At 32.6% G+C, this 13,415-nt stretch overlaps 1 protein-coding gene across 2 annotated transcripts; it reads left to right on the top strand.

Moving 5' to 3' along the window:
* The first annotated feature begins 1,801 nt into the window (after positions 1-1,801).
* Positions 1,802-13,211, top strand: LOC132140021 (glycerol-3-phosphate acyltransferase 3-like). 2 transcript variants are annotated; one of them, XM_059548780.1, is made up of 13 exons: positions 1,802-2,024; positions 2,245-2,422; positions 3,374-3,440; positions 5,099-5,393; positions 6,262-6,336; positions 7,046-7,135; positions 7,419-7,512; positions 9,514-9,629; positions 11,249-11,304; positions 11,438-11,523; positions 12,620-12,748; positions 12,829-12,908; positions 12,992-13,211. In XM_059548780.1, exons 1-13 carry the CDS (start codon positions 1,957-1,959, stop codon positions 13,089-13,091), a joined length of 1,434 nt encoding a protein of 477 aa, XP_059404763.1. In that variant the 5' UTR covers positions 1,802-1,956; the 3' UTR covers positions 13,092-13,211. The 2 variants fall into 2 exon arrangements, with proteins under 2 accessions (XP_059404763.1, XP_059404764.1); XM_059548781.1 differs by having other exon boundaries at positions 1,810-2,024; positions 2,237-2,422.
* Positions 13,212-13,415: the final 204 nt, after the last annotated feature.

Below are 13,415 nucleotides of genomic sequence, written 5' to 3'. Positions count from 1 at the left end.
CTGTGCTTTAAAATGATTTTTGACAGTAGTCAGTGCTGAGTACTGTAAGGTTAACCCTGCCTGGTTTAAATGTTTGAAAATGATTAACAGCTGAAATCATTCATTGGAAATTTAGAAAAGTGATCAAATGTAATCAGTTACATTACTTTAATAAAGTAGTTGAAATAGTTAGATAACTTTTTTAGCTAAGGAGCTTTTATTTATCCACCTTATTTTTGCAATGTGGAAGTTGGTGTGGGATTTCCGGTTCATTTGCCGCTTTACATAAATAACAGAAAATAAAGTGCAGAAAATGGTAGATGTGTTTGCCCTAAAAACAAGTGTTTAGGATTACGAGAATACATTAAAATAATATAAGAAATACCAGTTTCCTTAGTATCATTATATCGCTCTTGAAAACCCTAGGCGTTCCCAACATGTGGCGTTTCGAGATCTTCTAAAAAGTTAATCATTTTGTGAAGCAATTGGTTCAGTTGATTCAAAGTTTTGTAGGTTATTTTCTCCCATCACCAGTTTGACACATTTTTTTTTTAAAAGTTAAAATTCTTTTACTTTGATGACAGGTTTTTAGAACCACGTTTCACGCACGAGGCATAAGTGCAAAAGTTGAATAAGTCTGTCTTATCGTGTGTTGTATTGAAAAGCAATAGAAACGCTAAACTATTGATTGCAAGCTGCGGCTGTACAATGTAAAAATCTATAAGAATATTATACGAATTTATAAGAATCTTATACTGATGTCCTCTGGGGACATTTTACAAAAAAATTCAAGTGCCAATACAATGTTTCAATCTTCTTCTTAAGCGTTTTGGCGGTTGGCAAACCAGCTAATAGGTGCTTTACCGCCACCTGCTGGACTGGAGAACAGATGTCTGGCTGGGAAAAAATATCAGGATACAGAAAAAAAAAAAGGAAAAAAATCACCTACTATTCTATAATCTTCATATTCGATATAGGAGACCGGTTTCTTTCAGATATTAAAATAAATGTACATATGTTTTTGCGGTGTTTCTTTGAACAGATAACTTACCACATTGTCATGACAACAGTAAATATAAGGAAATGTCTGATTGCTGCATGGCGCTATTGACCAAATAATCTAGTATTCCAGTAGACTGTGTAGCAATAGTTTAAAAGCCCACTAATTAAATCAATGAATCTTGCTGTAACCTACTGTTTGAGTTACGGGAATGCTGAGTTAAGACACAAAGTCACATTTTGTTCAAGTTGTAAATTTAAAGGTGCACTTATTTTGACTTCAACTGAGCTAATATCCTAATTCAAACCCACTTTAACTACACCGTTTTACCAGAACAAAACTATTTGGTACTAGTTGTGTCTCATCTTGGTTAAGCAATTAAACGCTTCCTAATTTCACAGAAAATTTTATATCCATAGGGACAACATGCTCCCACACAAGTTACAAAGCCAAAATTGCTCATCTGTAACTTTTTATAGCCTTTAATTTACTGCACAATTTCTTACATTATTTATTAATGTGGAAAATGCTGTGAAAGACTGGGGGGTAAATTCTTTGTATTTTTTGCATTCATTTAACCAACCAAGTACAAGTGTGTGTGCAAAACTTCAAGTGAAACTAATTTACAAACTTGTGTAAGTCTTGTATAACTATTAAGCATGCAGATTTGTGACTTCGTACGTTTAGAATTCTGAAAAAAATGAAATATTTGATTATTTGTTTTGATTACAATTGTACACTAAGAGAGAGAGAGAGAGAGAGAGAGAGAGAGATGCACTACAACACAATCCTCACGATGGCGCACAGGCGCAGTTTTCTATTGTTGCTTTTGAACTTTGTTCTAAATTGTACAGGTCTAGGATGTCTTCCAGCATTGATATTTCCTAATCGCTCTGTGTAAATGCCGCAGAAGTTCCTTAAACAGCCTTTTAAACACCTTAAGTTCCAGTCTTCATCATGTTAAGCGTCAGAGGAGTATGACAGCGAGGATCATTCTCTGCTTTGCTTTCTTTCCTGTAGAGCTGCTGGCATTTCATGAAACCAGGTGAGTTCGAGTCACTGAAAAAACGAAAGCTAGGTTTTGTTTGACCGATTTGTTTGTGTAATATATTGCTTCACGGTTTAAACTCCGAGTGGCCTCGAAAGATAGAAGGTTAAAAGTGTGTATCACATCATCAAAAGTCAAGTTTTGTTGTTATTATAAGTGTTTTAGAATAAATAAACGTGACTGTATGAAGTTTATTTCATTTCTCCCAGTGTTGTAGTGTATGTAGCGGAAGTGGTCTGGTCCGTGTGGTTATGGAGGGGTTTTGGGCTGTGTTTTTCCCCGTGCTGAGGGTCTGGTTCACCTGTCTGGTGGTCTTGATCATGCTGCCTGCCATGTTTGGGATCTCTCTGGGCATCACTGAGACCTACATGAAGATCCTTCTCAAAACCTTAGAGGTATGTAAGATGAGTGTTGTTATCGTAGGAAAAAAAAATAGAAATAAAATATAAATATTAGATGAAAAACTAGTTGCATTGGCAAATAACTGAAATAGAAACACTAATAAAAATGTCCAAACCGAAAAAAAAGCGAATTTAAAATATGAATAAAACTATAAAGTATATAAATAACATAATATAGTTATATAATAATATAAAATCCTTAATCAAAATATAATAATATAATATAATATAATCCTTAATCAAAATGTTGTAACTTCCTCCACAAATGAAACAACTTTCCTTTCTGTCACTGATGTCATGTAAGCTGTGCAGGATAATATTAACCAATAGTCTCATAGCTATTTCACATTCGGTCTGGCTCCAACACCCAATTTTCCTCCTATTAGCTCCAAAAAGATAAACCCAATCAAAGACTTAGATTTTTTCATTATAGAACTAAAATAGGTTACAAAGCCCTTCAATTCACTTTAAACTTCAAACTTCCCACCATTTTTAATCGCTATATAGCTGCAAATAGTAAACCTGGAGTAATGAGTTTGTAAAATCACAAATACTTAATGTAGTCTCTAAGTTGATATAAGCTCATAAAACTGCATATATATTAATTAAACATGACTTTGATAATGTTTTAAAAACATTTAAGAAGTACAGCATGACACACTCCAGAAGAATACATGAAATGCCACGTCTGCCAGGACACTAGGCTATTGCACACACTCACCAAGGGGAAATGAAGCCAATATTTTTTTTTTTTTTTTGACAAATGAACATTGTGGCATAATCTGATGATATACATTTCTCAACCTGAAATGTGCTGTATCATCACATTGTTAAGTGCCCTTTGCTCTTAATTGTGATTCATTATGCAAGTCTAAAGCCTAGTGTCAGGAACAAAAGGAATCATACAGTATATAGCATATTAAGTGCTGCCTGGTGTTTTTGCAGTGGGCAACACACAGAATCCAAAGGGCAAGTAGAGCAGAGGAGATACTGAAACAGTCCGCATCAAATGGTGAGTTTACACATATACAGTCACAAACACATCTGGATCCAGGTGTTTTATAACCAAATAAAATAAAATAGAATTCATATTCCCCCTGAATCTAAATTCTGTCACCTTTTATCCATCCACATATCCACATATATAAGTCTCTTCTGCTCATCAAGGCTGCATTTATATAATTTAAAATACAGTAAAAACCACAAAATTGTGAAATATTATTAGAATTTAAAAGAAGTGTTTTCTATTGCAATATGTTGTAAAATTTAATTTATTCCAGTGATGTAAAGCTGAATTTTCAGCATCATTACTCCAGTCTTCAGTGTCACATGATCCTTCAGAAATCATTCTAATATGCTGATTTTCTGCTCAGGAAATATTTCTTAATAGTATCCATATTGAAATCAGTATAGCTTTATATTTTTTTATAAACCATGAAACATTTTTTTTTTCAGAATTCTTTGACGAATGGATGAATAGAAAAACATTTATTTAAAATAGAAATCTTTTATAACATTATAAATTACTTTACTGTCCCTGTTGATCAATTTAATGCATCCTTGCTGAAAAAAAGTACTAATATATATATATATATAATAAAAAAAAAAATTAATGACCCCAAACTTTTGAACGGTAGTAAATACCGTTTTTAGTTTCCTTTCATCCATGCATAAACCATTATTGACATTTGACAAATTGTTTTTTTGACTTCTAGGGGAAGATTATCAGTGAATAATGTCTTAAACCTCAGTCGGTTCCTCACTGCATAAGGATTACTCAGGATTTCAGTTTTTGTGTTCAGTGGAAAAAAGAGATGGCCTTTTCTATTTCGCTCCTCAGGTTCTCGTAAAAGTAAACAGCTTTTAGTTTTGCTGCACGATGACTGTTTCCCTCTAGATACGATCAGTGGTCTGACAAGACACAAGTAGTGCTGAGATCTATCAGCTTATCTGTTTTCTCAAGCAATCACACATTACACAATGACTACAGTTTCTCTCGCTCTCTCACAAGCTCACAGTGGACTTTAGCCCGTCTTTAACACTGACACCCTGCATAGATTTATAAACTCTTTATCAATACCTCACTGATTAATCAAGATCTGATTACTCCTGGTTATAAAGATGTCTTGTTTGAATGTATTTCTTAAGATGGCACAGAATGGCCACTGCATTCTGTGTGCTTTCCTCATATTAAAGCACTAGTTCACCTACTAATACAAAGTCTGCCATCATTTACTAATCTTTTACATGATTTCTTTCCATAATGAAAGCGACTGGGCCTAGACATCTTCAAGCTCAAAATACACTACCATTCAAATACACAGCATTGCTATTTTTTTATTCAGCAGGGACACATTACAATTAATCTAAATGGACATTAACAGTGTTACAAAAGAGTTCTATTTTAAATAAATGCTGCTCTTTTGAACTCTCTGTATATCAAAGAATACCATAAAAAAGTTCTGATTTCTGATCATGTGACTCTGAAGACTGGAGTAATGATGCTGAAAACTCCGCTTTGCATCACAGGAATAAATTACATATGAAAATATATTCCAATAGAAAACAGTTCTTTCAAATTGTAATACTTTTTCACAATATTACAGATTTTACTGTATTTTTGATCATTATAAATAATAATGAACCAGTACTTTTGTCTGTGTGACTCAGGTTTAATTCAGCGGGATAATTCATCTTTGGAGCAGGAGATCGAAGAGTTGCGTCGAAATCGTCCGAAGTCGGCCGAGCGTGGGGACTTCACTCTGAGCGACGTCTTGTACTTCACCAAGAAAGGCATTGAGAGCATTGTGGAAGACGATGTCACTCAGAGATTCACCTCTGAGGAGCTGCAGTCCTGGAACCTCCTCACCCGAACCAACAACAACTTCCAGTACATCTCTCTCAGACTCACTGTACTGTGGGGAGTTGGTGTGCTCGTGAGATACTGCATACTGCTTCCTCTACGGTACACTACCATCTCATAAGACTTCATGCCTAATACACTACTGTTCAAAAGTTTGGGATCAGAAAGATTTTTACTTTTATACAGTACTTTTATGGAACAGGAATGCATTAAATTGATCAAAAGTGACTTTAGAATGATACAAAAGTATTCTATACCTTTTTTTTCTGTTCATCAAAAAAAGTGAAGTGAAGTGACATTCAGCCAAGTATGGTGACCCATACTCAGAATTTGTGCTCTGCATTTAACCCATCTGAAATGCACACACACAGAGCAGTGAACACACACACACACACTGTGAGCACACACCCGGAGCAGTGGGCAGCCATTTATGCTGCGGCGCCCAGGGAGCAGTTGGGGGTTCGATGCCTTGCTCAAGGGCACCTAAGTCGTGGTATTGAAGGTGGAGAGAGAACTGTACATGCACTCCCCCCACCCACAATTCCTGCCGGCCCGGGACTCGAACTCACAACCTTTCGATTGGGAGTCCGACTCTCTAACCATTAGGCCACGACTTCCCGAAAATCCTGAAAAAATGTATTATGGTTTCCACAAAAATAACTGTTAACTGGAGTAATGATGCTGAAAATTCAGCTATGCATCACAGGAATAAATGACATTTTAAATGATAATATTCAAATAGAAAGTTATTATAAATTCTAATAATATTTAGCAAAATTACAGTTTTTACTATATTTTTGATCAAATAAATGCAGCCTTGGTGAACATACTGTAGGAAATTTCATTTAAAAACATTTGAAAGGTACATTAGTATATTAGTGAGGTTTAGTGCTTTGTTTTCGAATAATGCATTATTAGGTTTCTAAAATAAAAATGGTGTCATGTTTTTCTGTTATTGTCATGTCTGTAGGATTACACTTACAGCTATAGGGCTGAGCTGGCTGGTGATTGGCACAACGATGGTGGGTTTCCTCCCAAATTTCAGGTAATGCTTTACAAATGAATGAATAACTTATAATTGCAATGCAATTCCAGTGAGTCTCTGTCCAATCTTGAAGAGACCAGCACTGCTGAGCAGCTGCATATATTGTATTTTGTGGACACTAGTATAGTATTTTATTATATTATAGTATTATTTCATTTGAAATAGCTTTTATTTTAATATTTTCATTTAAATTGTATTTTCTTTTAATAAATTGTAATTAAAGGAATTCGTTTTAGCAATTTTTTTTATATTTTGCATTATTTGTGCAATATTTCTATTTAGTTTTCAAAGAATTCGTAAACATTTTATTTCAGTTCTAATTTTCATTTAAATAAAAAAAAAAAGCGTGTTTAATTTTTAGATTTTATTCAGTCAACGACAAGTGAGAGGCATTATTAAATCTGCATTGATATAAATGATTTACACACAAACACACGATCCCAGTTCTTCCAAATATATATCATTTTAGGTATCATACAAACATGATGCCAGTTCTGGCTAATTGCATGTTATCACAGTTTTATTTCTAGAAACAATTCAGTTTTTATATCAAAAGAGATGCTTTAGCAAAAAAAGCCCTTTATTTTTATGTAAATGGCAAACATGAATGCAGAAAGATGAAAAATGCATTTTAACAAAGGACATCTCATAATAATGTTCAACCCATTTATTATTAAATCATATTGATTACAGTCCTTTATTGTTTCAGAGTGAAGGGTTGGTTGAGTGAGCTGGTCCACTTGATGTGCTACAGGATCTGTGCAAGAGGCCTTTCAGCTACCATTCACTACCACAACAAGTGAGTTCAAGGCTCTATTTAACAACAACAACTGGTCTAAACAAGTAACAATAATCTGGTCTAGACTTGTACAGACACTGTGGCTCTGTTCCAAAGCCCAGTGAGCTGAATTTCTACGTAGGAAGCTGTTTCTGAACTGAAATGACTGTGTCTATCGGTTTTTCCCCCACGATCCTGTAGTTGTAGCTTCTACCAGCAGGGGCTTACTAACAACCATCTGTGTTAAATGTTTAAATTGTGTGTTAAATGAGTCTAATTGGTCAATGCTAATTGTTTTTTTCAGACAGAACAGGCCTAAGAGAGGAGGCATCTGTGTAGCTAATCACACTTCGCCCATCGATGTCGTTATTCTGGCTAATGATGGCTGTTATGCAATGGTGAGTGAGACCGATATAAGACTTTAGCGCAGTGGTTCTCAAATCTTTTATTTGCACTTTCATAGACGTTTGTAAGGTTAGTACGCACCTTTATCTTCTCCTTTATTTGTATGTTGTTTTCAGGTCTACAGCTTTACTTGATGTGATTTTGACTCTGTTTTTCACGTTATAAGGAACCAAATAATTTCAGAACATTAGGAATGGCATATATAAATCATATAGACTACTTTAGCGGTACACTGTGTGCTTTTTGGAATTAAGGTTACAGTCACTGTTTACAGTCAACAACTTATAATTTTTGTGTTTAATGGATGAAAACATCATATAGGTTTGGAGAGACACGATTGGTATTTTGGGCATTTTATTCTGTATTTTATTTATTTTAACATGTTTTATGTTATTCATCATAAAAATTGAAATATTTTTTTTGGGTATAATTCGTTTACAATTCATTTATTAAATTTGTAAAATATTTTAGGAGCCATATTTTAATACTTCAAAAAAATTTTTTTTTTTTTTTTTTTTTTTTTTTTTTTACAAAACATTATTGATCTCATATAATTTTTGTTACTCATCATGTAGAAAATAGAGTGAAAATACTGAAACTTTATGTCTTTCAGTATTATTTCCAATAACATTAATATTCATATAAATCCAGTAAATATTCACATTATCCAGTATATATACAGTACAGACCAAAAGTTTGGAAACATTACTATTTTTAATGTTTTTGAAAGAAGTTTCTTCTGCTCATCAAGCCTGCGTTTATTTGATCAAAAATACAGAAAAAACTGTAATATTTTGATATATTATTACAATTTAAAATAATTGTTTTTAAATGTATTATACTTTAAATTATCATTTATTTCTGTGATGCAAAGCTGAATTTTTAGGATCATTATCACATGATCCTTTAGAAATCATTCTAATATGATGATTCATTATCAAAGTTGGAAACAGTTCTGCTGCTTAATATTTTTTCAGAACATGTGATACTTTTTTTAGGATACTTTGAGGAATAAAAAGTAAAAAAAAAAAAAAAGAATCTATGTTTTTAAAATATAAATATTTTGTAATAACAATATACACTACTGGTCAGTAATTTGGGGTCAGTAATTTTTTTTCTTTCTTTTTTTAAAATAAAATCAATACTTTTATTCAGCAAGGATGTGTTAAATTGATAAAAAGTGATAGTAAAGAAAATATATTATTGGAATTTTTTTTTTTTTTTGAATAAATGCAGTTCTTTTTAACCTTTTATTCATCAAATATATTAGACAGCAGAACTGTTTCCAACACTCATAATAAATCAGAATATTAGAATGATTTCTAAATGATCATGTGATAGACTGGATGTTACATGTGACACTGAAGGCTGGAGTAATGATGCTGAAAATTCAGCTTTGCATCACAGGAATAAATTATTTTTTTTAAAGTATATTCAAATAGAAAACTATTATTTTAAGTTGTAATAATATTTCACAATATTACAGTTTTTTCTGTATTTTTGATCAAATAAATGCAGGCTTGATGAGCAGAAGAAACTTCTTTCAAAAACATAAAAAATAGTAATGTTTCCAAACTTTTGGTCTGTACTGTATATATATATATATATATATATATATACGTATTATTATTATTATTTAAAAAATATAGTGCTGTCAAATGATTGCATCCAAAATAAGTTTTTGTTTACATAATATATTTGTGTGCTCTGTGTGTATAATGTATATAAAGAAATACACACACATGCTTGTATATATATAAAAAAAGTTTTGTTTCTATATAATATATATATATATATATCCTATAACATAACTGTTAATATTGTGTGTTATTATTGCTACTGTTTTTTGTTTAATTTGTCAGTATTAGCTAAATTAATATATGTAAATGATGTGTGTTTATTCAACCAATAGTGGCATCAACAAAAACATTAGAAAACCACAGTAGGGTTAAAAAAACTGGTCACAACTAACCAAAGCATTTTGTCATGAGCAGGTAGGGCAGGTTCATGGTGGTTTAATGGGGGTCCTCCAGCGGGCCATGGAGAGATCTTGCCCTCATATCTGGTTTGAGAGAGCAGAGATGAGAGACCGCCACCTAGTGACACAGAGGTAAAACAAGCATAATGATGTTCTTTTATTGTTAGTCAAGCTAATCACTACAAAAAAACAAAACAAACAGACATGCTTTTCTAAATGTTTACATTTTTTTCAGTTCATCTTTCTACAGTATAAAGCTGCATAAATGCATGCATACAGTTATTTCTCTGCATATGTTATAAAAAAAAAAAAAACCTCCCTGTTGCATGCTGGGTCATGTCTGTCTGAGTCAGCTGCTATGTGCCTTACTGCACAACAGAAACACTTATTTAAAAACAACACACAGTGTTCTGACATGCATTGAAGACTTAAGCAGCACTGGAAATTACATTACACTGGCACACACACATCTGTAATATAAGTCATGTTACATGCATAGTTATGGTATGTAATGGCTGCAGTTTAATATCATTTCATGCACAGACAGCAGATTTCTGCAATACTATAGTTTGGTTTTTTTTCTGTTCTTATGGCTGTCCTGGCCACACTTTAGTTTGGAGATCAATTCTTACTATTAACTACAACTTTTGCCTCAGTAAACTCTTTATTTCCAGCTTATTAATAGTTTAATAGTTAGGAAGGTAGTTGTTAAGTTTAGGTATAGGGTCAGATTAAGGGATCTAAAATATGCTCATGCAGAATAAAGCATTGATTTGTGCTTTATACAGTCAGTACTAACAAACAGCCAATATGCTAGTTATTTGTATGATAAGAAACAACTAGATATAGTGAGAATTGGTCCTTAAAATAAACTGCCATCCTTATATGCCATTGTAAAGCATGTAAGTTTAGTCAAAGGCTATTTTACCATCATGTCAGTAAAGCTGAATATTATCTGTTTGCCATTTATCACCACTATATTTAAATCTAGAATTAAAAAAAGAAATTTAATTCAAAAATCAAGTTTTCGTTATGTATGTTTTTTTCCCTGAATTTATCCCTCACTTTCAATTTCAGTACTAATCTGCCTTTAAATGTAATCAAAATTATATCTAAAGATTAATGTAAAAGTATTATATTTTTATTTGCTTAGGAAAATGCTAAAATAACATTTAAAAATTCATTTTAAAATATTTCATCCATTTGCCATTCATCACCCTTACACTTTATTCTAGAATACCGTAATAGAGAAAATTCATTAAAATGATTTTTTTTTTTTTAAGAAATCCAGAATTTATCCTTCACTTTCTATTAATTTCAGTAATCTTCTGCCTGTAATCTAAAGTAAAAATAAAATATAAATGTTGAGATAATGTTTAAAATTTCATTTTAAAATAAATGTAGATTTAAAAAAAAAAAAAATTAGAAATAGATTTTTTTCTGAATATAATCCATCTGGCATTCATGACTACTACATTTTAATCTGGAATAATAAAGAAAATGAATTAAAATAATAAAGAAAATGAATTAAAATATCAAGTGTTCATTATGTAGTTTTTTCTGAGAAGATCTAGAATTAATCCCTCACTTCCTATTAATATCTGTAGTACTCTGCCTGTATATAAATATATATATATGTATGTGTGTGTGTGTGTGTTGTGATCAGTTCATTTCTTCCATCTCTTCCTCATACCGTCTTTCATCGTATCATGCTGGTCTGTTCATCTTTCTTGTTTTCTCATCCTCTCCAGGTTAAGAGATCATGTAAATAACAAAACCAAGCTGCCAATACTCATCTTCCCTGAGGGTAAGTGCATACTAACAATGAGAAACACACGAGATACGGTTTCAGTCGTATTTGAGGACAGGTCCTGCTCTACAGCTTTGTTCTTAAAGCTCAACGGTTGAAGTTTAATACTTGCACCTGGTTGCCCCTGCAGGAACTTGCATCAATAATACATCAGTAATGATGTTTAAAAAGGGAAGTTTTGAAATTGGAGGAACTATATACCCCGTGGCTATAAAGGTAAGATATCAGTACTTGTCTTTTATGCACATTACCTGTTATAATGTAAGGTGACGCCGTGATTTTCATAAAATTCTTGTTGACCTGAAAAATGCAATCTACTATAGTAACTTGCAATGTGAATGATGATAATGATTGTCTGTTGCGCTGCATTTATTTGATAAAAACATACAGTATTATAAATATATATTTTGAAATGTTATTTTAATTTAAAATATTTTATTTAATTTTAATATATTTTATAGTGTAATTTATTCAATGATCCTTCACTTATCCTTCTAATATGCTGATTCTCTCAAATTGGTGCTCAGTTATTATTAATGGTTTTTGTTTTATCATCAGTGTTGATGCTAAATATTTTTCTGGAAACCATGACACATTTTTCAAGATTCCTGAGCAGCAAATCAGCATATTAGAATGATTTCTGAAGGATCATGTGACACTGAAGACTGTGTAATGATGTAATGATGCTAGAAATATAACTTTGATCACAGGAATAAATTACATCTTAAAAAAATTTGAAATTCTAATAATATTTCACAAAATTGTTTTTTACTATGCTTTTGATCAAATAAATGCAGCTTTGGTGAGCATGAGAGTCTTAAAAAATTAAAAAATATTACTTACTCCAAACCTTTGGCCAATAGTGTGTGTGTGTGTAATATAATACTATATTTTAATTGTAATATATATTTAAATGTAATAATTATTTTTGACACTCAATTATTCTAAAAAATATTTCCTGTAGCAGCCATTTAAATTCATCATTCATAAAAATAATTATGAAAAATATATCATTAAATAACATACAATTGAAAAAGTGTGTGTGTGTGTGTGTGTGTTCACTGCTCTGTGTGTGTGCACTTTGGATGGGTTAAATGCAGAGCATGAATTCTGAGTATGGGTCACCATACTTGGCTGAATGTCACTTCACTCACTTCACTTTTTCACTTTTAAAATAAATCAGTAATATACAGAGTACTGTGTTTTGGTCCCATGTTGCAGTGATCTTCATAATGTGTGTGTTTGAATACTGACCTACTATGACCCTCATGCAGTATGTGTGTGTGTGTGTGTGTGTGTGTGTTATATATAGTATGACCCTCAGTTTGGAGATGCTTTCTGGAACAGCAGTAAATATAGCATGGTGAGCTATCTGCTGCGAATGATGACGAGCTGGGCTATAGTCTGCAACGTCTGGTATCTGCCTCCAATGACACAGGAGGTGAGAGCTCAAGCTGTAAAGTGTATAATAGTGTAATGTGACTGATTACGCCCTCACTGACTCATTTCCTGTGCGCACAGGAAGGAGAGGATGCTGTGCAGTTTGCCAACAGAGTGAAATCAACCATTGCACAACAAGGAGGTTTAGTGGACTTGGCCTGGTGTGTACATGGGTTTGTCTTCAGCTGTCTTGCTACAATGATTGAATTTAAGTTAAAGGTTTATTACTCTGTATGTCTACCAGGGATGGGGGTCTGAAGAGGGCAAAGGTGAAGGATTCGTTTAAGGAGCAACAGCAGAAGAAGTACAGTCACATGGTGGTGGGTGACGACAGCAGTGACTGAACACATCATTCCCCAGTCACAAAAGTACAGGAGGGTCTGCTTATACTACGGCTGCTAAAATACAGTTTAAAGATATTTATAAAGGGGGCATAGATATAAATAAATATGCATTGCAAATGCTATAGATCCCAGTTTCTTATGAGCTGCACTGCTTTTCTGTGAAGAGTTTTATTTGCTGGAATATTAATTGGGTGAAAAGGCTTTTGCGAGTTCATTTTTGAAAAGGACAAAATTATAAATGCATGATTGGGGTTAATATTGAGTTTGGTATGTGATAATTTATTTCTCAGAGCAAAAAAACATTTGTGTTTTTGTTATATATTT

Source organism: Carassius carassius, chromosome 4 (genome assembly GCF_963082965.1).
Source record: "Carassius carassius chromosome 4, fCarCar2.1, whole genome shotgun sequence".
NCBI classification, from domain to species: domain Eukaryota; kingdom Metazoa; phylum Chordata; class Actinopteri; order Cypriniformes; family Cyprinidae; genus Carassius; species Carassius carassius.
This window is presented reverse-complemented; position numbering and strand designations above follow the sequence as displayed.

What these genes read in the sequence shown, in the direction of transcription:
- LOC132140021 (XM_059548780.1), top strand. Translation starts at nt 1,957, where the DNA reads ATGACAGCGAGGATCATTCTCTGCTTTGCTTTCTTTCCTGTAGAGCTG. An exon ending in GGTTTCCTCCCAAATTTCAG is followed by an intron (nt 6,337 to 7,045) that starts GTAATGCTTTAC and finishes TTATTGTTTCAG; the next exon opens with AGTGAAGGGTTGGTTGAGTG. An exon ending in ATGATGGCTGTTATGCAATG is followed by an intron (nt 7,513 to 9,513) that starts GTGAGTGAGACC and finishes TGTCATGAGCAG; the next exon opens with GTAGGGCAGGTTCATGGTGG.